This window comes from Podarcis gaigeae (genome assembly GCF_964106915.1).
Source record: "Podarcis gaigeae genome assembly, chromosome: 3".
In the NCBI taxonomy this organism is placed as follows: Eukaryota; Metazoa; Chordata; class Lepidosauria; order Squamata; family Lacertidae; genus Podarcis; species Podarcis gaigeae.
Genome location: NC_139680.1, coordinates 1468967 through 1495436, shown reverse-complemented (window position 1 = coordinate 1495436; position 26470 = coordinate 1468967). Strand labels below are relative to the sequence as shown.

The 26470-nt window shown below is 45.3% G+C and overlaps 2 protein-coding genes across 2 annotated transcripts in view; one reads left to right on the top strand and one right to left on the bottom strand.

The window, feature by feature from the left end:
• The window catches only part of LOC310840430 (uncharacterized protein), a gene marked incomplete at its 5' end in the record, with an annotated part of 135589 nt that overhangs the window by 26051 nt on the left and 83068 nt on the right, over window positions 1-26470 (top strand). The window lies entirely within an intron of this gene.
• The window catches only part of TNFRSF21 (TNF receptor superfamily member 21), a 39292-nt gene continuing 34153 nt past the window's right edge, over window positions 21332-26470 (bottom strand). Inside the window, exons 5-6 of the mRNA XM_083730342.1 lie at window positions 23863-24076; window positions 21332-22745 (exon numbers count right to left, since the gene is read on the bottom strand). Of these exons, the coding sequence (XP_083586468.1) occupies window positions 22516-22745; window positions 23863-24076 (444 nt within the window). The 3' untranslated portion in view covers window positions 21332-22515. The remainder of the gene's footprint in view (window positions 22746-23862; window positions 24077-26470) is intronic.

Genomic DNA, 26470 nt, shown 5'->3' with positions numbered 1-26470 from the left:
AAAATTAAACTACTGTAGCTCTAATCCAGTGCCACCCTGGCCCTTTTCAAGCCCTCTAGATTCAGGTTTATTTATATATTGGATGTGTATCCAACTCTTTCTCCAAAGAACTTGAGGTCCAAAAGCTGACTCACACGACTAACCCACCACACCCTTCATTTTGTCCTTCAGGATATACAGACCTCATCCAGACCTTTTGCATCTTATCCCGTGTGCTCTGTGCTCATTTCACAATGTTAAGATCAGTTTTGCAAATTTCAGGTACAAGGAGAACCAGGCCGCCTGCCACCCATAACTGACCAAGTTGTGTCAACAATACCTTACGTTAGCCATCCACATTTCAAACTTCCATCGGTGTGTCAACATGCCCTCATTTATTTTGGATCACTTGGTCAGGATCTCGCCATCAGAAGCAAACAAGCAGCTTTTTGTGAGGCAATGACCATGGAAAAATATTGCTGGCAGGTGAAAGCAGCCTTGTTACTTGGCACCAGCTGGGCCTGCAAACAAGAGTTTTCACTTTCCAAGCACTGCCTTATTTACTGAGAGCTGAACAGTCACTTCCTCCATCAGAAAGTTGTATTTTTAATTCCTCCGGGCTGCTTTTTACTAGCAATCTGCTAGTTATTATATGGTTCCACATGTACAGTGCAAAGACTCCAGCTGCCCCAGTAAATATTAGCATTACTGGCAGACTCCAGAATTAGGTCAAAGTCTGAGTAGCCTAGAAGAAAGAAGCCAGGCCTTGTTCCTGGAGGGGGTCCCTTTGGACCAAAGGGGGAAAACCATCGTCAAGAGGGGGCAGAACTCAAGTCGGCACTGATTCCAACCAACCCGTATGTGGTTGACTTGAGCCGCTTTCAAGTTCCATAGAAGGCACCATGCAGTTCCGTGTGGCCCACAGGAATCCATGGGCTGAATCAAACTATTGAGCATAAACAACATACATCTCAAGAATGGGTTTTGCATTGACCTGGGCAGGATTCTTCTCATGAGCCCAGGATGGAGCTGATTAACATAACTCTTTTTTTTCATATCACTTCTGTCATTTCCTCTCTGTCTTAGAGAATCAACACATAATTATGTCAATTTTTTTAAGGTTGGGTTTCCCCCCCCCCCACCTGAATAAGGTTTTTAACCATTGCCAGTGTGTCTACATGAGCCAAAGTCTGCATGGCCCTTGCCATGATCTATGGAAGGAGGGGATCACAACTGTTTGTAGGACAAAGAACTAACCTTGTAATGTGGATCCATCCCTTTTCTGCCTAGTAATCAAGTTATTAGAAATATATTCACTCTCCTAGGGGCCAAATGTTTCTCTCTTAATTAAAAGTAAAGTCTTTTCTTCTCTTTATTCTGGTGAATTTTGTGACCTTTTCAATATTAATGCTCAGTAAGCTGTTTTGAGAAGCAGTGATTGAATAATATCTTTCCTAATTTCTTACCCTCTTGTTTTGTTTTCGTCTCTGAGCATCCTTCCATTTCCTTGTCTGTCTTACTCCCATGACAGCTGTCTCTGGAGGAAGGCTCTCTCCTACCAGCTTTCATACTCTCAGGAGCAGAGGGCCAATTACTCAGAAGGTAGAAATGGGCAAAGTACCAGTTTGATTCAGTAGCACTGTGATGACGTCTTTCAGCTGAGCCAGGTGCTGTATTGCTGTGCAGACCTGAGTTGCCGTGAGTGAACAGGGCACCTTGTATTAGTTCCCTCTTCCTGAAAGGGATATTTAGTGGAGGGCAGCCATAGGCAAGCAGGATGGGAGTTACAGGCAACTATTGAGTGGATGCATGCATTTGAAATAGAAAAAGAATCATCTATGTATCCTGGATCTATATGAGGCCCAACTGATGTTCATGGATGCTGTACATGTACAGCAGTTAACATTCAGGAAGGAAAGAGGAAATCTCCCAGGTGAGAGACAGGGAGGGGAAAGTTCCCAGGGGGGAACTGGGAGGCTCTGTCATTCTTTTGTATGGGGTGGGCAGGTGAGATTAAGAGCTAGTATATTAATTTCAAAAATGCATAAACTTGGTATGAAAATTTGCTGAAGAAAAGCAATGTTCCAAATTTGCTGAGAACATTTGCCTTCCACAGAATTGAAAATCGTAGAGGACTGAATTCATCCACTTGCTGTTTCCTTACCTTCATTGTAGATAATGGATATACATACAGGCCACACACAACCCCAATCTCTGCCTAGCGGTAGAAAGAGTCCAGGGGTCTTTAGACGTAACCAGGGTTTGTGTTCCTTTGGAATGAGACTAATGTCTTTATGAAATATGGCTCATTTTACACATATTTACACCGCAGAGGAAGTACAGAACATTACACCCCGAGAGCTTCTCTCGCTGCTCCTCACGTAGCTTCAGCCAGCTTGGTCCAAAGCAGCAGCCAGCCCTGTCTCACCCCCCCAGTCTCTTGGTGGAGCCTCCTCCAGCCAGCATAGAGTTCTGCCCACTTCTTCTTCCTCCTTCCCAGCAGCCTTTGCAGGAAACAAATCCTCCCCAATCTGCTGCCAGCACTCTCCCTCTGCCCCTGGTCACTCTGGCATCCTCTGTTTCCAAAGCTTCCTGCCAAAGGCACTTTTTCCTCTGGTGACATCACAGCCCGTGTTGCCCTGGCCTCCACAGCTGTGGAAGGAAAGCATCTACAGGCTCAATTGTTCTTAGCTCCCAGTATATTTATATACAGCGGTATCATAAAAATGTATCACAATGGCTTACAACAATATAAAAACATAAAACCAAACAATAAAATTATAAAAATTAAAAAAAGTTAAAAGCAAAAAACAAACAATTAAAAACAAACACCAATAGACCCTTGTGTGGCATGTACTCTTAATTGACTACATAGGCCTGGCAGAAGAGAATTTCTTTGTCAACTTCTATTCAAAACTGTATAAAGAAGGCCTGGAGAAGAATGAAAAAAATTAAGGAATTATTAAAGACATGTAAATTACCAATAATTTCTAAGGAAAAATTAATAACTTTGAATTCCCCCATTACAGTGATGGAAGTACAGCATGCTATTCAAAGATCAAAATCAGGGAAGACACCAGGTCCTGACAGTCTTCCAGCTGTTTATTATAAAAAAATAGAAGATGCTTTATTCCTACTGCTAAAAGATTTCATGAATAAGATCCTTAAAACTGGGAAGCTACCGGACTCTTGGAAGGAGAGCTATATCTCGGTCATCCGCAATGTTTGCCATCTTGCCAAAGGTTGCAGGCAGCTTTACCTGCAGCAATTGCATGTTGATTGCCCTCTTAAAAGACAAAGTCCAGCAACTGGAGAAACGTGTAGCTACGCTCCAAAGAATTAGAGAGCTGGAGCTCTTCTTGGAAGCAACAGAGCACACCGTCTCCACCAAGGAGGAGACAGGGGACTCCCCTGAGAAGGAGGCTAGTTCACCAACACAGGAGCCAGATATATGGAGAAACGTGACTCAAAGAAGTAGGAGGCCCAGGGTTCGCTCTGATTGTTTAGAAATACACAATCGCTTTGAGGTCCTCTCCCCTAGCATGGAAGACGAAGAGCAGACTCCATTTGAGGATCTCTCCCTCATTACAGTCGATCAGGTATATGAAGACGAGCAGCAAAGTCAGTCCTCAGGGAATGTGCAGGCGACCTTGGAACGGACAGCTCACGGAAGAACCCCGACCAGACCTAAGAGGAGGCGTGTAGTGGTGATAGGGGATTCCCTACTGAGGGGAACAGAAGCAGTGATCTGTGGGCCTGACAAGATGTCTCGGGAAGTGTGCTATCTCCCCGGGGCTAAGATCCAAGATGTAACTCAACGACTGCAAGGAATCATAAAACCCACTGACAAATACCCCTTCCTCTTGGTTCATGTGGGAACCAATGACACTGCAAGCAATAGCCTCCAGAAGATCAAAAGAGATTACGAGGTTCTGGGCAGGAAATTGAAGCAATTAAATGCACAAATTGTCATCTCATCTGTCCTCCCAGTTGAACGACGTGGCCCAGAGAGAGAGGGGAAAATAGTGGAAGTGAACAACTGGCTTCGCAAATGGTGTAAAGAGGAACGGTTTGGATTCTTAGATCACGGACTGCAGTTTCTTGAAGATGGACTTCTGGCAAGCAGTGGGCTGCACCTCACAACGGTTGGGAGGAATGTTTTTGCAAAAAAATTTCTCGGAAACCTCATCAGGAGGGCTTTAAACTGACTAATGTGGGGGAGGGAGACAGTGCTCCTGAAGGTAGGAGTCTATCAATTGATGAAGATGATCATCCAAATGTCATAGACCGAATGGAGCAAACAGCATGCAGACCTAGTGGTGGGAGGAAAAAATCCTTAAATAAGAGACACGGGGGAATGATTAATGGACTTCAATGTCTGTACACTAATGCGCAAAGCATGGGAAATAAGCAAGATGAGCTTGAGCTCTTGGTACAGCAAACTAACTATGACATAATAGGCATCACTGAAACCTGGTGGAATAAGTCCCACGATTGGAATGTAATAATGGAGGGATACAATCTATTTCCCCCTTCATGGATCACTGCCTTGCCGTGGCGAAGGGGCTTGAAGAACTCAGAGAAGCTATGAACTATGCCGAGCAGGGCACCCAAGATGAACAGGTCATAGTGGAGAGTTTTGACCAAACGTGATCCACCTGGAGGAGGAACCGGCAAGCCACTCCAGTATCCGTGCCAAGAAAACTCCATGGACAAAGACAACAGGCATATAAAAGTTATGACGCTGGAAGATGAGCCCCTCAGGTCGGAAGGCGTCCAACATGCTACTGGGGAAGAGCGGAGGGCAAGTACAAGTAGATCCAGAGCTGATGAAGCGGCTGGGCCAAAGCCGAAAGGACGCTCAGTTGCGGATATGCCTGGAAGCGAAAGGAAAGTCCAATGCTGTAAAGAAAAATATTGCATAGGAACCTGGAATGTAAGAACCATGAACCTGGGTAAGTTGGATGTGGTCAAAAATGAGATGGCAAGAATAAATATTGACATCCTGGGCACCAGTGAACTAAAATGGATGGGAATGGGCGAATTCAGTTCGGACGACCATCATATCTACTACTGTGGGCAAGAAACCCGCAAAAGAAATGGAGTGGCCCTCATAGTCAACAAAAGAGTTGCGAAAGCAGTACTGGGATGCAATCTCAAAAATGATAGAATGATCTTGATACGAATCCAAGGCAGACCTTTTAACATAACAGTAATCCAAGTTTATGCACCAACTACTGGTGCGGAAGAAACTGAAATTGACCAATTCTATGAAGACTTACAACACCTTATAGAAGTGACACCAAAGAAGGATGTTCTTCTCATTATAGGGGATTGGAATGCTAAAGTAGGGAACCAAGAGATAAAAGTTTGGCCTTGGAGAGCAAAATGAAGCAGGGCAAAGGCTAATAGAGTTCTGTCAAGAGAACAAGCTGGTCATCACAAACACACTTTTCCAACAACACAAGAGACGACTCTACACGTGGACATCACCAGATGGGCAGCATCGAAATCAGATTGATTATATTCTCTGCAGCCAAAGATGGAGAAGCTCGATACAGTCAGCAAAAACAAGACCTGGAGCTGACTGTGGCTCAGATCATCAGCTTCTTATAGCAAAATTCAAGCTTAAACTGAAGAAAGTAGGAAAAACCACTGGGCCGGTAAGATACAATCTAAATCAAATCCCTTATGAATACACAGTGGAAGTGAGGAACAGGTTTAAGGATTTAGATTTGCTGGACAGAGTGCCTGAAGAACTATGGATGGAGGCTTGCAACATTATACAGGAGGCAGCAACGAAAACCATCCCAATGAAAAGGAAATGCAAGAAAGCAAAGTGGCTGTCCAATGAGGCCTTACAAATAGCGGGGGGAAGCAAAATGTGAGGGAGTTAGAGAAAGATAGAGGAAATTGAATGCAGATTTCCAAAAAATAGCAAGGAGAGATAAGAAGGCCTTCTTAAACGAGCAATGCAAAGAAATATAGGAAAACAACACAATGGGGAAGAACCAGAGATCTGTTCAAGAAAATTGGAGATATGAAAGGAACATTTCATACAAAGATTTCCATAATAAAGGACAAAAGTGGAAAGGACCTAACAGAAGCAGAAGACATCAAGAAGAGGTGGCAAGAATGAATACACAGAGGAAATATACCAGAAAGAAATGGATGTCTCATACACCCCAGGTAGTGTGGTTGCTGACCTTGAGCCAGACATCCTGGAGAGTGAAGGGCCTTAGAAACAAATGGGCCTTAGAAAGCACTGCAAATAACAAGGCCAGTGGAAGTGATGGTATTCCAGCTGAACTATTTAAAATTTTAAAAGATGATGCTGTTAAGGTGCTACACTCAATATGCCAGCAAGTTTGGAAAACACAGCAATGGCCAGAGGATTGGAGAAGATCAGTCTACATCCCAATCCCAAAGAAGGGCAGTGCCAAAGAATGCTCCAACTACCGCACAATTTCACTCATTTCACACGCTAGCAAGGTTATGCTTAAAATTCTACAAGGAAGGCTCAAGCAGTATGTGGACCGAGAACTCCCAGAAGTGCAAGCCCATTAGCGGCTTAGCGAATTAGCGCTATTAGCGGCTTAGCGGGTGTAGCAGATCAGCTGATAAGCGGCTTAGCGGATCAGCTGTTAAGTGGCTTAGCGGCTTAGCGGATCAGCTGTTTAGCGGCTTAGCGGCTTGGGAAAAAGGGGGGAGGAAAAAAAACCCCGCAGGAACTCACAAGACATTTTCGTCTTGCGAAGCAAGCCCATAGGAAATTAGTTTTGCGAAGCACCTCCAAAACGGAAAACCCTTTCGTCTAGCGGGTTTTCTGTCTTGCGAGGCATTCGTCTTGCGGGGCACCACTGTATAGCATCTAAATCAAGGGAAGTAATAGTGCCACTGTATTCTGCTCTGGTCAGACCTCACCTGGAGTACTGTGTCCAGTTCTGGGCACCACAGTTCAAGAAGGACACTGACAAACTGGAACGTGTCCAGAGGAGGGCAACCAAAATGGTCAAAGGCCTGGAAACGATGCCTTATGAGGAACGGCTAAGGGAGCTGGGCATGTTTAGCCTGGAGAAGAGGAGGTTAAGGGGTGATATGATAACCATGTTCAAATATATAAAAGGATGTCACATAGAGGAGGGAGAAAGGTTGTTTTCTGTTGCTCCAGAGAAGCGGACACAGAGCAATGTATGGTGCCAGTATGGTGTAGTGGTTAAGAGCGGTAGTCTCGTAATCTGGGGAACTGGGTTCGTGTCTCCGCTCCTCCACATGCAGCTGCTGGGTGACCTTGGGCCAGTCACACTTCTTTGAAGTCTCTCAGCCCCACTCACCTCACAGAGTGTTTGTTGTGGGGGAGGAAGGGAAAGGAGAATGTTAGCCGCTTTGAGACTCCTGAAGGGGAGTGAAAGGCGGGATATCAAATCCAAACTCTTCTTCTTCTTCTTCAATGGATCCAAACTACAAGAAAGAAGATTCCACCTAAACATTAGGAAGAACTTCCTGACAGTAAGAGCTGTTTGACAGTGGAATTTGCTGCCAAGGAGTGTGGTGAAGTCTCCTTCTTTGGAGGTCTTGAAGCAGAGGCTTGACAACCATATGTCAGGAGTGCTCTGATGGTGTTTCCTGCTTGGCAGGGGGTTGGACTCGATGGCCCTTGTGGTCTCTTCCAACTCTATGATTCTATGATTCTAGTCCACCACAAGTCTGGGCTGATTGGTTGATTTTTTTGTCCACAAAGAGCACTGGCTCCCCCCCCCCCCACCGCCTTCGATTCCCTTATGAAGCCCCTCTTCAAGTTCTTGTCAATAAACTGCCTCAACTCCTCCATCTCCCGGTCGGACATGGCGTACAGCTTACCCACCGGTAACTGGGCCCCCGGAAGCAGGTTGATTTGGCAGTCATATGGTCTGTGGGGGGGCAGTCTATCCACCTCTCTCTCGCTGGCCACAGTCATTCTTGGTTCCTTTCCTCCCAGGCAGTGTTCTAAGCAGTAAGCTGACCCAAAGGTGAGCGACCGCTGATGCCATGACACCACTGAATCATGTAGTGCCAGCCAGCTCATTCCTAGTATTATTGGGGGTCCCACCAGCGTGGCCATGTGAAAGGCCATGGTTTCCGTGTGCCTGGAAACACTCATCCGCATTGGCGGTGTCTGGTGTGTCACTTCCCCTCCCAGTAGTTCCCTGCCATCAATGGTGGTCACCTGCAAGGGGAAATCTGGTGGCAACAGGTGGAGCTGGTGCTCCAGGGCAAAGTCTCTACTGAAGAAATTACATGAGCTGCCAAAATCCAGCAGACCATTCACCTTGACTGGGTGCCCATGAGGGAGTTCTAGCACCACTTCAATGGCTATAGCTGCCTTGGGAGGGTCAGGCCGGGGCACTTCTATTGGTCGCTGGCCTGGCTGCTGCCCCTGCTGGTCGGCAGCCAGGCTTTCTTGTTTCCCTGCACCGGCCCCTCCTCCCCCTTCTCATCGTGGCCTGCTGTCCCCATCATGCCTTGCCAGGCCTTTCGTTGGGGACAGATCTTTGCAAAATGTCCTGGCCGCTGACAGAGGAAACACTTCTTGGTAGTTTTCCACTCCTTCCCCTCCTTTTTACGGACTTCTCTAGCGTTTGAAACTTCGCGTGCACGCGCTCCATCAATTTCCATTGGCTCTGCCGCCTGGGAAGGCTCCCTCGGCATCTCAGGAATGTGGTTGCCATGGAAACGCCCCCCCCTTATCTCCCGCTTTTCCTGAGCCCGCGTACACCAATCGCAAGTCCTGGCGTACACCAATTGCAAGTACAGTCTTTGTAAGCTGATCCATCGACCACGGGACAACTCGTCTTTCACTGCTGGATTCAAACCTGCCTCAAACAGCGTTTGTATGGGTTCAGAATCTAAGTCCCAACCGAGCTTGTGCACTAACATCGCAAAATGCGACCAGTAGCTTCTGACAGACAGGCTCCCCTGCTTGCACCCCAGCAGCTCCCTCCGTGTCACACTTTGCTCCACCTCGCTGGAGAACATTGCGTCCATTGCCTGGTAAAAAATTTTAAGATCTTTTAATGCATCATTCCCCGTCGCCATCAAGGTCCTGATCCATTCCCTTGCCCCATCCTGCAGATGTCCAATAACGTATGCCACCCTCTCCCGGTCATCAGCAAAGTCATTTTTCTGCAATTCCAAAGCGTATTGAATTTCCGTTCCGAAAGCATTGTAGTCTCGGGGCTTTCCTCCAAACTTATTTACCAGCCCGGGGACCTTCCTCCCTATTGGGGTGGCTCTGACCTGCGCATCCTGAGCCCGCCTCTCCTCCAGCCGCGCCAACAGGGCAGCGACATGTGCCTCCAGGTCTCAATGCCTCTCGACCAGACCTCACACCATGGCTTCTTGCTCTGTCTCTCTGGCTGGTCTTGTCTGGCTCATCGTGCTGCCTCACCTGTGACCGCCTCAATCGCTGGCAGGATCCGTGAGTGGGCGTTTCTTAAACTTCTTCCAGCAAAGAAGCTCTTTGACTCCTAGTCTCCACCTACCCTCTCTGCACGATAGCCTTCTGCGCAGGTGAAAGCCTTCTCCACTGGTGCTACGCTGATTCTCTTCCCCAGAAGATGGGCTGCTTCTCCCGATCCCTGGACGCTCTCTGGAATCCCTCTGGCTTTTGCGCTCCCCCTCCAGTACTGATGGCAGTTCCCTGACAGCCATGATAAAATGGTCTCAAGATTTTGGGTATGTTATAACAATGTCCCAATAGGAAAACCTGTGGAAGAATAGTTGGAAATTTACTACGTGCTATGCCATAAGGAATACTTGTTAAAAATGCAACACCGGTGCTATTTAACTTCGTGGAAATTAGCCAAAATGTACAAAGGAGCCAAAAGTAATTGTTGGAGATGTGGAGACCAAACAGGCATACTGCACCATATATGGTGGTAATGTAGCAAAATAAATAAATTTTGGGAGGAAATCCACTTTGAACCAGAAAAAAATGTTAAGAATCTCATTTATTGGGAAACCAGAGGCATATTTTTTTTTAAAGATTTTTATTAAAATTTCAAAAATTATATAAAAAAACAAAACAATAATACAAAAAGACAAAAGTAAAAACAAGTATAATTTCAATCCCTTATTTTCTTATAACTTACTTCCCCGACTTCCTCATACCTCCCCTTTCTGTATTCCAATTTCTAATTTATTAATTCAGCAAATCCTCTCCCTTATTTTTCATTTAATTTTTAGCCTTTCTTTTCTTTTTACTTAACCATTACAGCTGGAAACCACATAATTTCTAAACCATTGTCATTCTAACATTCATTAATTTTGCAATGTTTCTTAAGATAGTCCTTAAATTTCTTCCAATCTTCTTCCGCTGTCTCTCTTCCCTGGTCTCGGATTCTGCCAGTCATTTCTGCCAATCCCATATAGTCTATCACCTTCATCTGCCATTCTTCCAAGGTGGGTAGGTCTTGTGTCTTCCAATACTTTGCGATGAGTATTCTTGCTGCTGTTGTAGCATACAGAAAGAATGTTCTATCCTTCTTTGGCACCAATTGGCCGACAATACCCAAGAGAAAGGCCTCTGGTTTCTTCAGAAAGGTATATTTAAATACCTTTTTCAATTCATTATATATCATTTCCCAGAACGCCTTAATCTTTGGGAACGTCCACCAAAGGTGAAAGAATGTACCTTCATTTTCTTTACATTTCCAACATTTATTATCAGGCAAGTGGTAAATTTTTGCAAGCTTGACTGGGGTCATGTACCACCTATAAATCATTTTCATAATATTCTCTCTTAGGGCATTACATGCCGTGAATTTCATACCAGTGGTCCACAACTTTTCCCAGTCAGCAAACATAATGTTATGACCAATATCTTGTGCCCACTTAATCATGGCTGACTTCACCGTTTCATCCTGCGTATTCCATTTCAACAGCAAGTTATACATTTTTGACAAATTTTTAGTATCGGATTCTAAGAATTCTGTTTCCAATTTTGATTTTTCCACCTGGAAGCCAATTTTCCTGTCCAACTTGTAAACCTCCATTATTTGATAATAATGAAGCCAGTCTCGCACTTTATCTTTTAATTTCTCAAAGCTCTGCAATTTCAGTTTGTCCCCTTCTTGTTCCAAAATTTCCCAATATTTCGGCCATTTGGACTCCATATTGAGCCTTTTCACAGCCTTTGCCTCCATTGGCGACAACCACCTTGGGGTTTTATTTTGCAGCAAGTCTTTATATCTAATCCAGACATTATATAATGCTTTCCTGATGGGAAACCAGAGGCATATCTGTTAGGCATCACTGATTCAGATATTCCAAAAAAAATTTAAATAGTTTTGTGTGATTTTTTTGTATTCAACAGTGGCAGTGAAAGTTCTTATAGCTACAAGGTGGAAGAGCGACATAATTCCTTCTAGACAAGAGTGGATGCAAAAATTGATTGAATATGCTGAATTAGATAGTCCATCTGAAAAAAATAAAATAAACCGAGAATTGAATTTGTATCAAAATGGGAGGCCTTCAGAACATATCTTGAACAAAATTATACCATGTTAAAATCTGTAGCAGCTTTTGAGTGATCCCAGCAGTTTTTATTAATTGCTTATATAAATATAAACATTTATAAATTGTGAAAATATTAATATAAAAAATAGTATTTTGTTATGGCAGTAAATTTATGTAAAAAGAATTAAGGAATAAATGGGAGGTTGGGTATAAAAGATAATGAGATTTTTATTTTTATTGTAACATGAAATTGCAATCACAAATTTTTATCATAATTTTTATCTTATTAACAGATTGTGTTGTACCCCTTTTCAGTATTATTATTTTTTTTGTATGTAATAAGTATGGAAATAAGCATGGGGAAAATAAAACAAAAATAAAAATAAAAATAAATAAAAGAAATTCTGGAACTTTCCTGACATTGGGCACTGCAGTCTAATGAACCTTTTATATCAAAGGCTGCAAAATATATCTCTATATAACGTGGTTGAGAGCTATACAGAATCAACAATAAATGCAAACTACTTTGAACAAAAGATAATATCCTTGAAATGTTTGAGCTTAAAGGTTATGTTTCATCCATTTGCTTTCTATGTGCTATTTTCTCCTCAGAGGAATGTTGTATTGTATTCTGTGCTTTGTCTGAATAGATTTCTATGTTTATGGTCCAACTCCATGGGCTCTGTTAGGTAAGTGTGGTTTTGAAATGTTTGAACTAAACATTAGAAGACATACTTTAAATGAATAAATGAAATGTTTCATTTTTAAAAAAAAGAAGGGATTTTTTTTCAGCAGGCATTTAAAGTTTGATACATAAAAAAACCGATGTATGAAAAATGGGTGTAAGCGTATAAAATATAAACATATACAGTGGTACCTCGGTTTAAGAATAGCCCTGTTTACGAACGATTTGGTTTATGAACTCTGCAAAACTGGAAGTAGTTTGTGAACTTTACCTCGGTCTAAGAACGGAATCCGAACGGTGGAAGGGCACAGGTGGTGGGAGGCCTCATTAGGGAAAGCGAACTTCAGTTTAAGAACAGATTCGGTTTAAGAACGGACTTCCGGAACGGATTAAGTTCGTAAACCAAAGTACCACTGTATTCTAAATATTCTAAATATTTTGCCTGCTGTCAAGGATTCAGCTGTTTCTGTTTTCATTATAAAGTGAATCGCACGTATGTCAGAGTGAGCAGGCAGCTTTGGTCAGTCACTCACCTTCTCCACGTTGCAGGATTAGGCATGCCACTGGAAATGGTCTCATTGCTGGCAAATGAATTCCCATGCAGCTAAAAATGGTTCCAAGTCCGTACTGTAATATACAACTTTGCCCTTTCAAAATTCTAGCAAATGCCTCTGGGACACCCTGATCTGCCAAGGACTCCCGGAGAAGTGAGAGGGTCAGTATCTGCATCATCGCTGCCGGGGGCAGGCCAGAGGTCCGGGGGGGGGGGTACTGGTCCTTGTTGACATATATGTGCAGCAGCTGCCCTCAGGACAGAGAAAATCAAAACGGGGGTGTTGTGTTTCAGATATGCCCCCCTGGCACAAAGGTTGTGGAGCTGCCAAATAGAGAGAGCTTCATTAACATGTGACCCCCAAACTGTTGCCAAAGTTCTGCGCATGTTTTGAGAACTTTTGTGTAATGAATCCAACATTTTGTGCCACCCCCCAAATCAAGCAATTGACAAAATAAATTAGGGTTACAAGTTAATGCCAGAAAATCCAGCCTTGTCTGACTGACTCCAAACAAGTGCCAAGCTTTTGTGCTAGTTTTGTACGGCAAACCCCATGTTTTGTGCCACCACACAACCTGAGAAATTGACACTCAAACCGGGGTCACCTTTGTGGGAATTATGGCAGTGCTATTACCACGTAGGAATAAAACATTGTTATTTGCATTTCTATAGTGTTTAGTATGTAATCTACTCAAAAGCAAAGCCCCTTGCCTACAGTGAGGCGTACTCCTTGCTAGGAGCCCAGGGAGTGTTGTGTTCAAAGGGCTAAGCATATATTATCCCAATTCCATTCCAGTTTCCCTGTTGCACTACGATAGCCTTTGATAATCATCTTAGATTAAAGGTAAAGGTAAAGGTACCCCTGCCCGTACGGGCCAGTCTTGACAGACTCTGGGGTTGGGCGCCCATCTCACTTAAGAGGCCAGGGGCCAGCGCTGTCCGGAGACACTTCCGGGTCACGTGGCCAGCGTGACATCGCTGCTCTGGCGAGCCAGAGCCGCACACGGAAACGCCGTTTACCTTCCCACTGGTAAGCGGTCCCTATTTATCTACTTGCACCCGGAGGTGCTTTCGAACTGCTAGGTTGGCAGGCGCTGGGACCGAGCAGCGGGAGCGCACCCCGCCGCAGGGATTCGAACCGCCGACCTTTCGATCGGCAAGTCCTAGGCGCTGAGGCTTTAACCCACAGCGCCACCTGCGTCCCTCTCATCTTAGATTACTCCCCCTCTTTTCCAAAGGCAGGACTTCCCATGGGCAGCCGGGGACCCAGTGACTTCTGGGTCCGCAGTAGGTCAACCTCTTAGGCGCAATGATGCCCCAGCCCACAGAAACTAGTGTCAGTAGAGGATTTGGTATCTTTGTGCTCAGTTTCAGTTTGGGGTGTGAAAGTGATGCCAGAAACACATTTGTGTTGTGTTTTTCACAAGACTTCTCACAAGGCATAGGAGAAGAATTTGTATAAGTTCACTTGCAAAAAGGAAGAGTGTATCTCTGTTTCTAAAATGCATAGGAACAATACAGATCTGGGACATTTGTTTCTCAATAAGCCGTACGGAAGGCCATCTTTTCCATTCAGCCACTGGAGGGGGGGCAGCGGACAAATAACCCACCTGCTAGAGTCCTTATTGCATATTCATGAGATTTCTACAGCACTGATTGCTAAGGTAGACCTAATCAGCCATTTCACATAAGAAGAGTCTACTGGATCAGGCCCAGTGCTATTTTTCTAGAAAAAGAGGTGCTGGAACTGAGTCCCGGCTGAAAAAACCCCTGTGCATAGGCCTGCATATACGGACATCCCACCACAAAGTGTGGCTTCCAAGAGTAAGAAGAGAAGCATGAGACTGAAGACACGATGACCTCAGGGCTGTTAAAGCTGTTTGAGCAACAACTTAGGCTGGAATAAAGCCCTGGTCAGGTCAATGGCCCATTTTGTCCAGCATCCAGTTCCCACAGGGCCAACCAGAATTCTGTGGGAAACTCACAGACAGGATTCAAGCCCAGAAGCCCTCTCCCCACATGTGATTTCCTGCAACTGGTCTTCTGGCCTCCTGCCTCAGACTGCTTTCCCCAGACCCTTCTATTTTCTCTTTGAAGCTTCTCAGAAATAGCTCCTGTGTCTAAATATTGCTCTTTTCATCAGTGCCTTGGACTTTGCCATGACAAGTGAGAAGGTAACCTGGAGGGATGGCAGCTGCCGTCTGCATCACTCCCAGAAACTCAAGAAGAGTCCATGGCGCCCACCTCACACGTGGGGAGGTCTTTCTGGAGCAAGGACCAACCTCCTGTAAAGGTTACAACTAGTTGCTGCTGCCTTGATCTTTGCTGAAATGAGGAGTCAGTGCTTCCTTCCCCCTTCGGATCCCAGAAGAGCTGCTTCGTTCTGTGAATATCAAACTGCTGGCAAGAGTTTCACAAACAGTGCAGCTGGAAGGAAGTCTTAAATGAGGCAAGATCCCCATTTGAAAGTGAACTTGCCAACTTCTCTGCAAAAAAAAGAGGCTTTGCAAGCCCCCTTTATTAACAGCCCCCCCCCCCATGTGCTCCTTAGATTGGAAGGCACAGCTGCAGGGCCAGCTCTTGTCATACAGTGGTACCTCAAGTTAAGTACTTAATTCGTTCCGGAGGTCCATACTTAGCCTGAAACGGTTCTTAACCTGAAGCACCACTTTAGCTAATGGGGTCTCCTGCTGCCGCCATGCCACCGGAGCACGATTTCTGTTCTCATCCTGAAGCAAAGTGCTTCTTAACCTGAAGCACTATTTCTGGGTTAGCGGAGTCTGTAACCTGAAGAGTATGTAACCTGAAGCTAATGTAACCCGAGGTACCACTGTATTTGCTACTTAGTCAATTTGAAGTTTCCACTGAATTTCACCTACAGCACAAGTTGAGGAGATTCCTGTTTGCTCTTAACGTCAAGAGTTTTGATCAGACCAGAGACACTTCCAGTTTGAGTCCTGCACCTTCCTAATTGTACCGCTGTCACCTTTTTCAATTATTATTATTGTTAATTTTTATTATTGATAATTGTATGGTTTTATGGTTTTTGTAAAAAAAACCACAACACAATCAAGCTGTGTATGAATTTTATGTATTTTTAAAAAATGAACAAAATCCCAAGTTCTAGCAAAACTTGTTTCTGGTAGGGCATGGGGGGCCACTGCTGTCCCATCCATATTTTGTGGCCTGCAGCAATCCCTGTGGGCCTTCAACTTGTGCTGCAGGTGAAATTCAGTGGAAACTTCAAATTGACTAAGACTAGCAAATATGACAATAGAGAGGATTAGCTTGGATTAATCATTAGCTAGAAGCCTAGAACAATCTTTGCAGACCTTAATAGGTTTCCTTTCCAGGAAGTCACCAGCTAGTGTTTTCAGAATTGATATGTCACTTACCTTCTGCCCTCTGTAGATATAATGATGATTAGGCAACTGCTAAAACCTGAAAACTACAGGTTTGAAATTGTTCTGGTGAGCAGCCCAACGTATGGAGCCATTCAAGGTGTCTGAGACAATAAGGCAGAGGCAGTTCAGAAGCACGATATGCAGTGCAGAGTGTTTTATTTTACATAGCACTTGAAATCAAAGTTAAAACAAACTTCCATTTAATGTGAAAGCAGAGTCAGGAACAGACCTACTACTGTGGATTCCAGCATATTAGGCGACTGGGTGTATTAGACGACCCCCCAAATTAGCAGCTGCAATTTGGGGATTTGTCTTATAAGCCCAGTCACCTAATACGCTGGGCAGCTCCCCGTCGGGAGAAAGCCGTCCGGCGTGGAGCTGAGCCCGCTGCCCGCTGCTTCGGAGCCGCCGCGGGGGGCGGGGGGCGGGCTCCACTCTGTGCCGCCCATACCCGGCGTATAAAGCGACCCCCGACTTTCTAACCTGTTTTCCGGGGCTAAAAAGTCGCCTTGTACACCAGAATCTACGGTACTTATGGTTTGTTTGGAGAGAAACCAACTGTGATCTTGGGTTCAGCCATAATGCTAAGCTTTTTGGGGCAGCACAGCAGCAAGGAGGAGGGAAGCTCCTGTGATTTTAGCACAGCCATATTAAACCATAGTTTATTTTAACTGTGGTTTCAAGTGATATGCAAACCAGGCCACAGTGTGCCAGCCACAGTGACATTACTTGCATGGTGTCAGCATGTTAAAAGCAGACAGCCAGGCTAGGTCAGCTGTATATTGGGCAACAAAGATTTGTGTAGTTCACACTCTCAACAACCTTGAGGGTAATTTTCAAGGTTGCACATCACTGCACAGATGAAATGCAATACGGTATCTGTTAGGGGAAATGTCAGATGAGCAGTTAACATGCCTAAAACCTGGTCATTGAGCACATTGTTGTTTAATCATTTAGTCATGTTCAACTCTTCGTGACACCATGGACCTGTTTTCCACTGCCTCCCACAGTTTGGTCAAACTCATGTTGGTAGCTTCGAGAATGCTGTCCAACCATTTCGTCCTCTGTCATCCCCTTCTCCTTGTGCCCTCCATCTTTCCCAACATCAGGGTCTTTCCAAGGAGTCTTCTCTTCTCATGAGGTGGCCAAAGTCTTGGAGCCTCAGCTTCAGGATCTGTCCTTCCAGTGAGCACATTATCTGTCCACAAAGAAGCATCTATTATTCCCAAACCTGGTGAGGACAGTACTCGCCATGCATAATAGAGGCTGCTTTTCTTAATGTATGTGCCAAGATACTAACAGCAATAGATGCTAAAAGCTTAGCAACATTAGTACACCCAGGTCAGGTGAGTTTTATTCACCATGGGCAGAGTGCAGATAATTTAAGGCTAGTAACAAATTTGTTAGACCACGGGTGACACTGTGGTCTAAATCATGGAGCCTCTTGGGTTTGCTGATCAGAAGGTCGGTGGTTCAAATCCCCATGACGGGGTGAGCTCTCGTTGCTCTGTCCCAGCTCCTGCCAACGTAGCAGTTCAAAAGCACATCAAAGTGCAAGTAGATAAATAGGTACCGCTCTGGCGGGAAGGTAAATGGTGTTTCCATGCGCTGCTCTGGTTCACCAGAAGCGGCTTAGTCCTGCTGACTGCATGACCTGGAAGCTGTCTGTGGACAAATGCCGGCTCCCTCGGCCAGTAAAGCGAGATGAGCGCCACAACCCCAGAGCCATCTGCAACTGGAACTAATGGTCAGGGGTACCTTTACCTTTCCCTTTTAACAAATTTAATTGCTTCAAACAGTAATTGATATGGCACAGCTGCAATTATGTCTCTTTATGCTGAAAACCTAGGCAGCATCTTAAAAAGTAGAGACATCACCTTGCCAACAAAGGTCCGTAAAGTAAAAGCTCTGGTTTTCCCAGTAGTAATGTATGGAAGTGAGAGCTGGACCATAAGGAAGGCTGATCGCCGAAGAATTGATGCTTTTGAATTATGGTGCTGGAGGAGACTCTTGACAGTCCCATGTACTGCAAGAAGATCAAACCTCTCCATTCTGAAGGAAATCAGCCCCGAGTGCTCACTGGAAGGACAGATCCTGAAACTGAGGCTCCAATACTTTGGCCACCTCATGAGAAGAGAAGACTCCCTGGATGTTGAGAAAGATTGAGGGCACAAGGAGAAGGGGACGACAGAGGACGAGATGGTTGGATAGTGTTCTCGAAGCTACCAGCATGAATTTGACCAAACTGTGGGAGGCAGTGGAAGGCAGGAGTGCCTGGTGTGCTCTGGTCCAGAGGGTCATGAAGAGTCGGACTCGACTAAACGACTAAACAACAACAACAACATGCTGAAAAAGGCTTTTATTGCTTAGGAAAAATTTGGGTTTCCTCCGGATTAGACTATTGTACAGTGGTACCTCTGGTTACAAGGGATGCAGGTGGCGCTGTGGGTAAAACCTCAGCGCCTAGGACTTGCCGATCGTATGGTCGGCGGTTCGAATCCCCATGGTGGGGTGAGCTCCCGTCTTTCGGTCCCAGCTCCTGCCCACCTAGCAGTTCGAAAGCACCCCTAAGTGCAAGTAGATAAATAGGTACCGCTTTATAGCGGGAAGGTAAACGGCGTTTCCGTGTGCTGCGCTGGTGCTGGCTCGCCAGAGCAGCTTTGTCATGCTGGCCATGTGACCCGGACGTGTCTCTGGACAGCGCTGGCCCCCGGCCTCTTAAGTGAGATGGGCACACAACCCTAGAGTCGGACATGACTGGCCCGTACGGGCAGGGGTACCTTTACCTTTTACCTCTGGTTACGTACTTAATTAAGTTCCAGAGGTCCGTTCTTAACTTGAAGCACTTTAGCTAGTGGGGCCTGCTGCTGCTGCCATGCTGCCGCCGCGTGACTTCTGTTCTCATCCTGAAGCAAAGTTCTTAACCCGAGGTACTATTTCTGGGTTAGAGGAGTCTGTAAGCTGAAGCGTATGTAACCCGAGGTACCACTGTACTTGTAAAGGTAAAGGTACCCCTGACCAATAGGTCCAGTCACGACCGACTCTTTGATTGCGGCGCTCATCTCGCTTTATTGGCCAAGGGAGCCAGCGTACAGCTTCCGGGTCATGTGGCCAGCATGACTAAGCCGCTTCTGGTGAACCAGAGCAGCGCACGGAAACGCCGTTTACCTTCCCACCGGAGCAGTATCTATTGATCTACTTGCACTCTGACGTGCTTTCAAACTGCTGGGTTGGCAGGAGCAGGGACCGAGAAACAGGAGCTCACCCCGTCACGGGGATTCAAACAGGTGACCTTCTGATCGGCAAGTCCTAGGCTCTGTGGTTTAACCCACAGCGCCACCTGCGTCCCCATTGTACTTGTACCCTGGACTAAATCACTGATGAGGCCAAATGGCTTTCTCTTGCCTGGTTTAGAGATGTAAGGGCTGCTATTTGCATTAGGTTTATATCCATTGGGATGTGCAGTTAGGCACTAAAGACAGGCTGATGGTTTCGTACATGAATGAGTGGAATTTAAAATAGTCATGCATGCAGATGAATAGTTTATTAGTAGGCCTGAATCATCCATATCAGAATTTCTGGCTAGGTTATCAATTGGTCAAAATCCAAATTAAAGCCAATGGGCGCTATAAATTTATCTAGTTTTTATTCTAACTGGCAATTTTGTTGGTGCCCAGAGGTGCAAGTGTCTCTTTCTGCTAATACCCTTTCATGGGTAGTCTTGGAGATGACCTACTTGGCAACCCCTTTATGGGTGGCATTATATAAATTATATATATATGAGGACCAGTTCAATGTGCGCTTACAACAGCTAGGGAGGCCCTGGTCTATAGTATCCCACCGCTTAGTTTGAGTCATATGCTCATGCCAAATTAATTTCATGGGTTATTCTGATTAGAAAATAGAGAGGCAGCCTTTTTATGCAAGAGGGAGGCTGATAGTAGGATTTTCTAAGTAGGATTTATGTCAGCTCAATTAATAGGGTCAGATGAATTTTTGCCATTATGAGTTTTGCTGTTCAGATAATACTTTTCTGCTAGCACTGAATGGCAATGCTTTTTGGAGTCTATCTTTAGACTCCTACCTCTGAGATTCTTGGCATCTCCTTTACTGTGTTGCTGGAGGAAATTATTAGTTCACAGATTAGATTATAAATGCTTATTGGAATGCTGTAAAGGATCTTTGAGATGAATGCAACAGAGTTACAAATGTTTCATTCTGCAAAGTCACTGGAAAGTTGCTTTTGCATCCACACGTAGTGTCACTTTAGATTTAAAATTGAGCTGATTCCACCAAAATTTATGTTTTGAGTATACTGTACTCCACAGCAACTTGATCAGAAGGGTATAGCTAGGTTGTCAGTGTAACCCAGAAAATGCCTGTTGGGGTCTCAGGCTCTCTCTGGACATCCCCACCTGCCCCCCAACGACTCTTCACTTCTGACACACCAACCAAGTCTTTTTACGTCCACTGAAGAGGAATTCACCAGGACTGCAAAAGGCAGTCTCTAAAGCAGACAGACACGCCTGGCAACTCTCAGCTTCCCATTGGTGGCAAAATTAATTTAGAGCATGCTTGCCCCTTTAATTAATACTCTTGCGGAGTATGTCAGGGAATACCTTTATTGTAGAAAGTGCAGGAAAAGCTGTGTTTTCCAGCTGGATATGCAGGGCCAGGACAGAAGCGTGGGGAAATGAGGCTGCTGGCTTGGCAGCCAAAGAAGCCTGCCGAAAGATCCCTGTGACTCAGAGACAGGAAACAATACAGAGACTTTGCCTCCACATTCCTTCCAGTTGTGCTCACTCTGCTCTTTGTTCAAGGATTGCAACATCCATTAAGCCCATTAGCAGAACCTCCAGCGACACAAAATATTTCTGGTTTCCTTGCCATGATTAGCAGCACAAGGAATGTGTAACTGCTCAAACCAAATTCAACTAGTTTAAGGCAAAACAGGTATTTGGTGTTTTTAATGGATACCTGAACTCATTCATGGTTGAAGATGTAGAAAGACTTCAAGGCACAGCAGAAACATTTCCCAAAGTATCTAAAACAGCTTGGTAAGTGAGTACAGAATTGCAGTCTCAAGATTGGACAAGTGTGGGGGGACGGGGACGGGGAAAGGACACTTGCATGAGTGTCAAATCCCAGCCACTGCATTGAAAACTCTGTTTTCATGGTATCCAACAAAGGATGGCGGTTAAGACAGAAACATCATCACATAGCAAACACCTATTTATTAATAAATTAGTATACCAGAAGGCAAGTTTCTCTCAACGTCATCCTCTCCTTCCCCTCCCCATGCAAGGTAGGACATTCCACCTTGCAACATCCTCTCCAAAGTAAGCATTACCATGGACTGGTTTATTACTGGCATAGTAGCTGCAAATATAATAGAGGCAGATTTCTTACAATGCAGCATTTTTAATAAAAAGTGATGTCTGTGTGGAGGGGGAAATGCAAAGACCAAGTGAGGTATTTGAAACCTATTGGCCACATCCGTATAGATTTTTAAAAAACACACACACACAAAAAGACAAAAATTTGAAGCACAAATCAGTAAGTCTTGTAGAATGAGAAATGTGGCCCTGCCAGGGTTCTTGTTTACCTTCCAGAGTCCAGCTCCAGGTGCTACTCCAAAAATGACCCAAATTACCAAGCCCACTGAAATCCTAAAATGACAAGGCAAAGTACTCCTCTTGAGTTGAGTGGACAGAATTACATTCATCTGCAGGCCAAAATGTCATTATCTTGAAGGCTGGAGAAATTACACGTAACATGTTTTGGAGGAGTCACCCACCAATATCTGCTTTGTCCACTTGGAAACCATACAAGGAGCTCGTAAAACATCAACAATTGGAATCATCCAGCAGTACAGGTGGCTTTTTCTTTATATTTTCTTAAGAAAAGCTGATCAAACTGACAACTGTTTTTCACATAAGCCTCCAGTTATGAGCAGGGCAGTAAACGAGAATTAAAAATACCTGCCATGAGAAAAAAATATATATTTCAAGTTGGAGTTAAAAAAAACCACACATAAAACATCAAAAGCAGAACAAAAAACACCCCTAATTGATGAGACTAGATGAAGCCGGTCCAAATTCAACAGATAAAATTGAAAAGAATATCTGTGGTTGTTGTTTTTAAGTGGTTAGAATGACAGGTTAAAATGTTGTAATTAAGAGGGGGAAACAAGACCTTTTAATTCAGATAATAAACATGAAAGGGTGCACATTGCCCCTCCCTCCTCCGGCAAGGAAGAAAAAAGCAAAACCTAGAAGAAAATACTGGCCACAAGTTCTACAAAATATCCTGCCGGCATGTTGTCTTTAACAGGCGCCAAGCGAGCGCAAGTAGCAGCCAGAATATGTGTGCAGCGTGCAATCATTTGGTGAGCCAGTCTAGAGCAAATCAGGCAGGTGGCTATAGACCGAATCCAGGAGAGTCTGGCTTGCTTCCTGGCTCTTGACACCAGCAATTTCGAAAAGCCTGTCCAGCTTATCTTCTGCCTGTGGGATCTCTTCAATGGCATGCAGCTCTTCTGGGTTCAGTATGTGAAGCATGTCGTCAAAGATGGGCTGCAGGTCACAGGGGTCCAAGCGCACCTGTCGCAGCACAGTATCCTTCTTTTCTGTGGAAAGAAAGAGGGCGTTTTGCTATTAACCCAGGATTTGCCAGAAGTTCCTTGGCCATAGCAACCTCTGCAGCTGCAAACTGAAGCCTCAACACAGAGCCAAACTATAAGTTACACTCCTGAGGTTGGATCCAGGCTCTCAGCGTGCTTAGAGCAGACACTGTTTAATCAAAGGAAATTCTTCTATACTATTAAGACTGCCATATTTCTCTTTGCACCTGCTTTCTGCCTAACCAGGAATCTGTGTGTAACAGAGACTGCAGCAAGAGATGAGCTTAATGTTTTGAAAAATGGAGACCACCCCCTTCTTGCTTATCCCAGAGTCCTAAGGGCAGCCTGATAGCTGCAAGTGCCTAACAGAGACTAAGGATGAAAGAGTAAAACCTCCAACGGCACAACCAAAAAGAACTGAATGGAAAGACACCTCCACTTCATCCCAAACCCCTCCAGCCTGGAATAACAAGGGTTTGCACCGCTCTGTAAGTCTGGATCCAACCCAACAGGGAAATCTGCATTCTTGCAGCAAATCAGCCCACCCATCCCTAAACTTGCTATGCAAATGCTGCTCATTAATCCATCCATATCTGGTTCATGTGGAATCTGCTTCCTGCCCACTTAAGGGCCTGTTTGCAAGACCCTGAGCTTCTTATTTCTATCCTGTTTTCCTATCAGCTCAGATTCCAGCATTTTTGTGGCGAAGGTTCTTCCAAACCCCTCTATCATGGTAGCTCAGCATCCTCTTGCCTGGCTTATGGAAAATGGTATCCCAGATGACCCACCTGGGCCATACAGGTTTGTTAGGACAAAGTAGTGGGAGGGAATTGTGTATGTTCCCTTTGCACCTTGAGCAATGACAGGAAAAAATGGAACTAAAATTGCAGTTATTAAAAAATGTTTGGCATGGCATAAAATCAACAACAAAGCTGCTTTGTAGATAACTTGCCTTATGGGTGATGATCATCAAAAGGAATGTTTAGAAACACACACTGCTGTATTTTGGGCAACAAAATATAAGTCTGCATTCCTAATACGTTACTGTTGTTCCATTTACTTTGAAGTCTGACAAAAAACACTAAAGCATGAGATGAGATTTCAGACTGGCAAAATTCAGTACCTTTGGTAATAAAGGAGCCTGTTCGGCTCAGAGCAGAGCAGCCACTGGAGGTTGAATCACAACGCAGAAGCGGTTCTGACTCATCCACAAAAAAGCACTTGTTCTTCTCCAAGGGAGATGGATCCACGGGGATAATGGCTGCATCTGGCGTTGGAGCTGGGCTAGGACTTAGAGGAGCAGGAGTTGCAGGAAGAGCCGATTTGTCAACTTCAAGCTGAAAGACAAGGACACAAAATGCATCGGACATGAGGAGTCAGCAGTATTGCATCTCTGCAGTGCAAGAGGTCACACCCTGCAGGGCTGAGAAGAACCATCAGCCAATCCACTTCTAGGGGAACTTAAAACAAACCGCTTGCAGAGAATTATTCGGCATTAACATGAAAAGCTTATTAGCTAAAGAAATTCCCCACTCCACAACTGAGTGTGGGGCCAATAAAAGGAGCAGGACATTGCCAATCTTTCCTGTACCTTTTTTTTTGGGGGGGGGGGGGTTGTTGTTCATTCAGGGACAGAAAAAATGCAATGATTGATCCTCATGATGAAGCAGTTGCAGCAACAGGGCTGACTTCAGAGCACACACGCAAGATGAGTCAGTGCAGGTTCTCTCTCACTCAGGTTTAAAATCACAGGCCAATAAATGCTGGTTTTGAGCAGGAGTGGAGAACCCTTCTGGCTGGTGGGCCAGGTCATTCTCTGCACCCCACGGTCTAACTTTCACAGCTGGGTGGAACGACCTTAAGGAGAACCCCTTGCAAAGCTTCCCTGCTGAGCATGCAGGGTGAGGGGCTCGGGGCCGGACTCTGCCACTCCGCCAGGCTAGGGGAGGGAACAACAGACAACCCTCTGCTTTCTGAAGCTCCCTTCCTGTTGCCTTGTCTGTTGCTGCTGCCTGAGGCAGTTGCTTGACCCTCTTCAGGAGGGCAAAAGCTCTGGTTTCATTGCACTATGAAACTGCATGCCATCTTATAGGAGTTTATAACAATTACTTTTGAATGTACAGTTACTCATTTGGGTTTCCGTTAAACACTAAAACTAATAAATGGCTTTGAGGCATCAGTAACTTGCATAATAATAATAATAATAATAATAATAATAATAATAATAATAATAATAATTTATTATTTATACTCCGCCCATCTGGCTGAGTTTCCCCAGCCACTCTGGGCGGCTCCCAATCAAGTGTTAAAAACAGTACAGCGTTACATATTAAAAACTTCCCTAAACAGGGCTGCCTTAAGATGTCTTCTTTGACATCTGATGGGAGGGCGTTCCAGAGGCGGGTGCCACTACCGAGAAGACCCTCTGCCTGGTTCCCTGTAACTTCACTTCTCGCAATCAGGGAACCGCCAGAAGGCCCTCGGCGCTGGATCTCAGTGTCCGGGCTGAACAATGGGGGTGGAGACGCTCCTTCAGGTATACAGGACCGAGGCCGTTTAGGGCTTTAAAGGTCAGCACCAACACCTTGAATCGTGCTTGGAAACGTACTGGGAGCCAATGCAGATCTCTCAGAACTGGTGTTATGTGGTCCCGGCGGCCACTCCCAGTCACCAGTCTAGCTGCCGCATTCTGGATTAATTGCTGTTTCCGTGTCACCTTCAAAGGTAGCCCTACGTAGAGCGCATTGCAGTAGTGATCAAGGAGACAGGTGGTCAGTTTCACTTGTCCAAGCAGCCTGTCCACATCCTCGGAGGTAACAGATTGGAATTGATCCCATGTAACAGGACCAGACAGAACTCTAGCACTCTCCCGCCCTGGCCCTGCTCCCACGGTGGAGTCTACCTCCTTCTAAATCTGAGCGACTTTATCTGCAAAAAACTTTGCAAAGGCATTGCAGGAGATCTTGGGGTCCCTACCAGGCCCCGATGGTACAGGTGGTTCCGATAGATTGCGAACCACCTGAAAAAGTCTCCTGTTGCTGCTTTCTGCAGATGCAATAGAGGCGGTGAAGAAGGCCCTCTTTGCTGTCGCCATTGACACTTGGTAGGCTCGACGTTGAGCTCTAGCCAGTGTCTGGTCTGATTCAGAATGAGTTTTCCGCCACCGGTGTTCTAGCCGTCTCAACGATTGTTTCATCACCCTCAGCTCCGGGGAAAACCACGGGGCTGTCCGGGCTCCATGCAATCGGAGAGGGCGCTTCGGAGCCAGACAGTCAATAGCCCTGGTTAACTCCACATTCCAGCGTGCCACCAGGGAATCAGCTGAAAGGCCATCAGCTAGGGATAAAACATCCCCTACCACTCTCTGGAAACCATTTGGATCCATTAAGTGGCGGGGGCAGACCATCCGAATTGGTCCCACCTCCCTGCAGAGGGGAAGGGTTGTGGAGAAGTCCTGTTGAACCAGGAAGTGATCTGACCATGGCACTTCTTTTGTTTCGCTTTTAGTTAGTGTCAGATCACCAACATCCATAGAGGTAAACACCAAGTCTAAGGCATGTCTGCGGCTATGAATTGGGCCAAACTTATTCAGGGACAGGCCATGGAGGCCATGCTTTCCACGAAGTCCCGAGCGGCCCCTTGTAAGGTCATGTCAGCATGAATGTTAAAATCCCCCAGGACAACCAAACTAGGTGTCTCCAGGACATATCTGCCATGACCTGAAGCAGCTC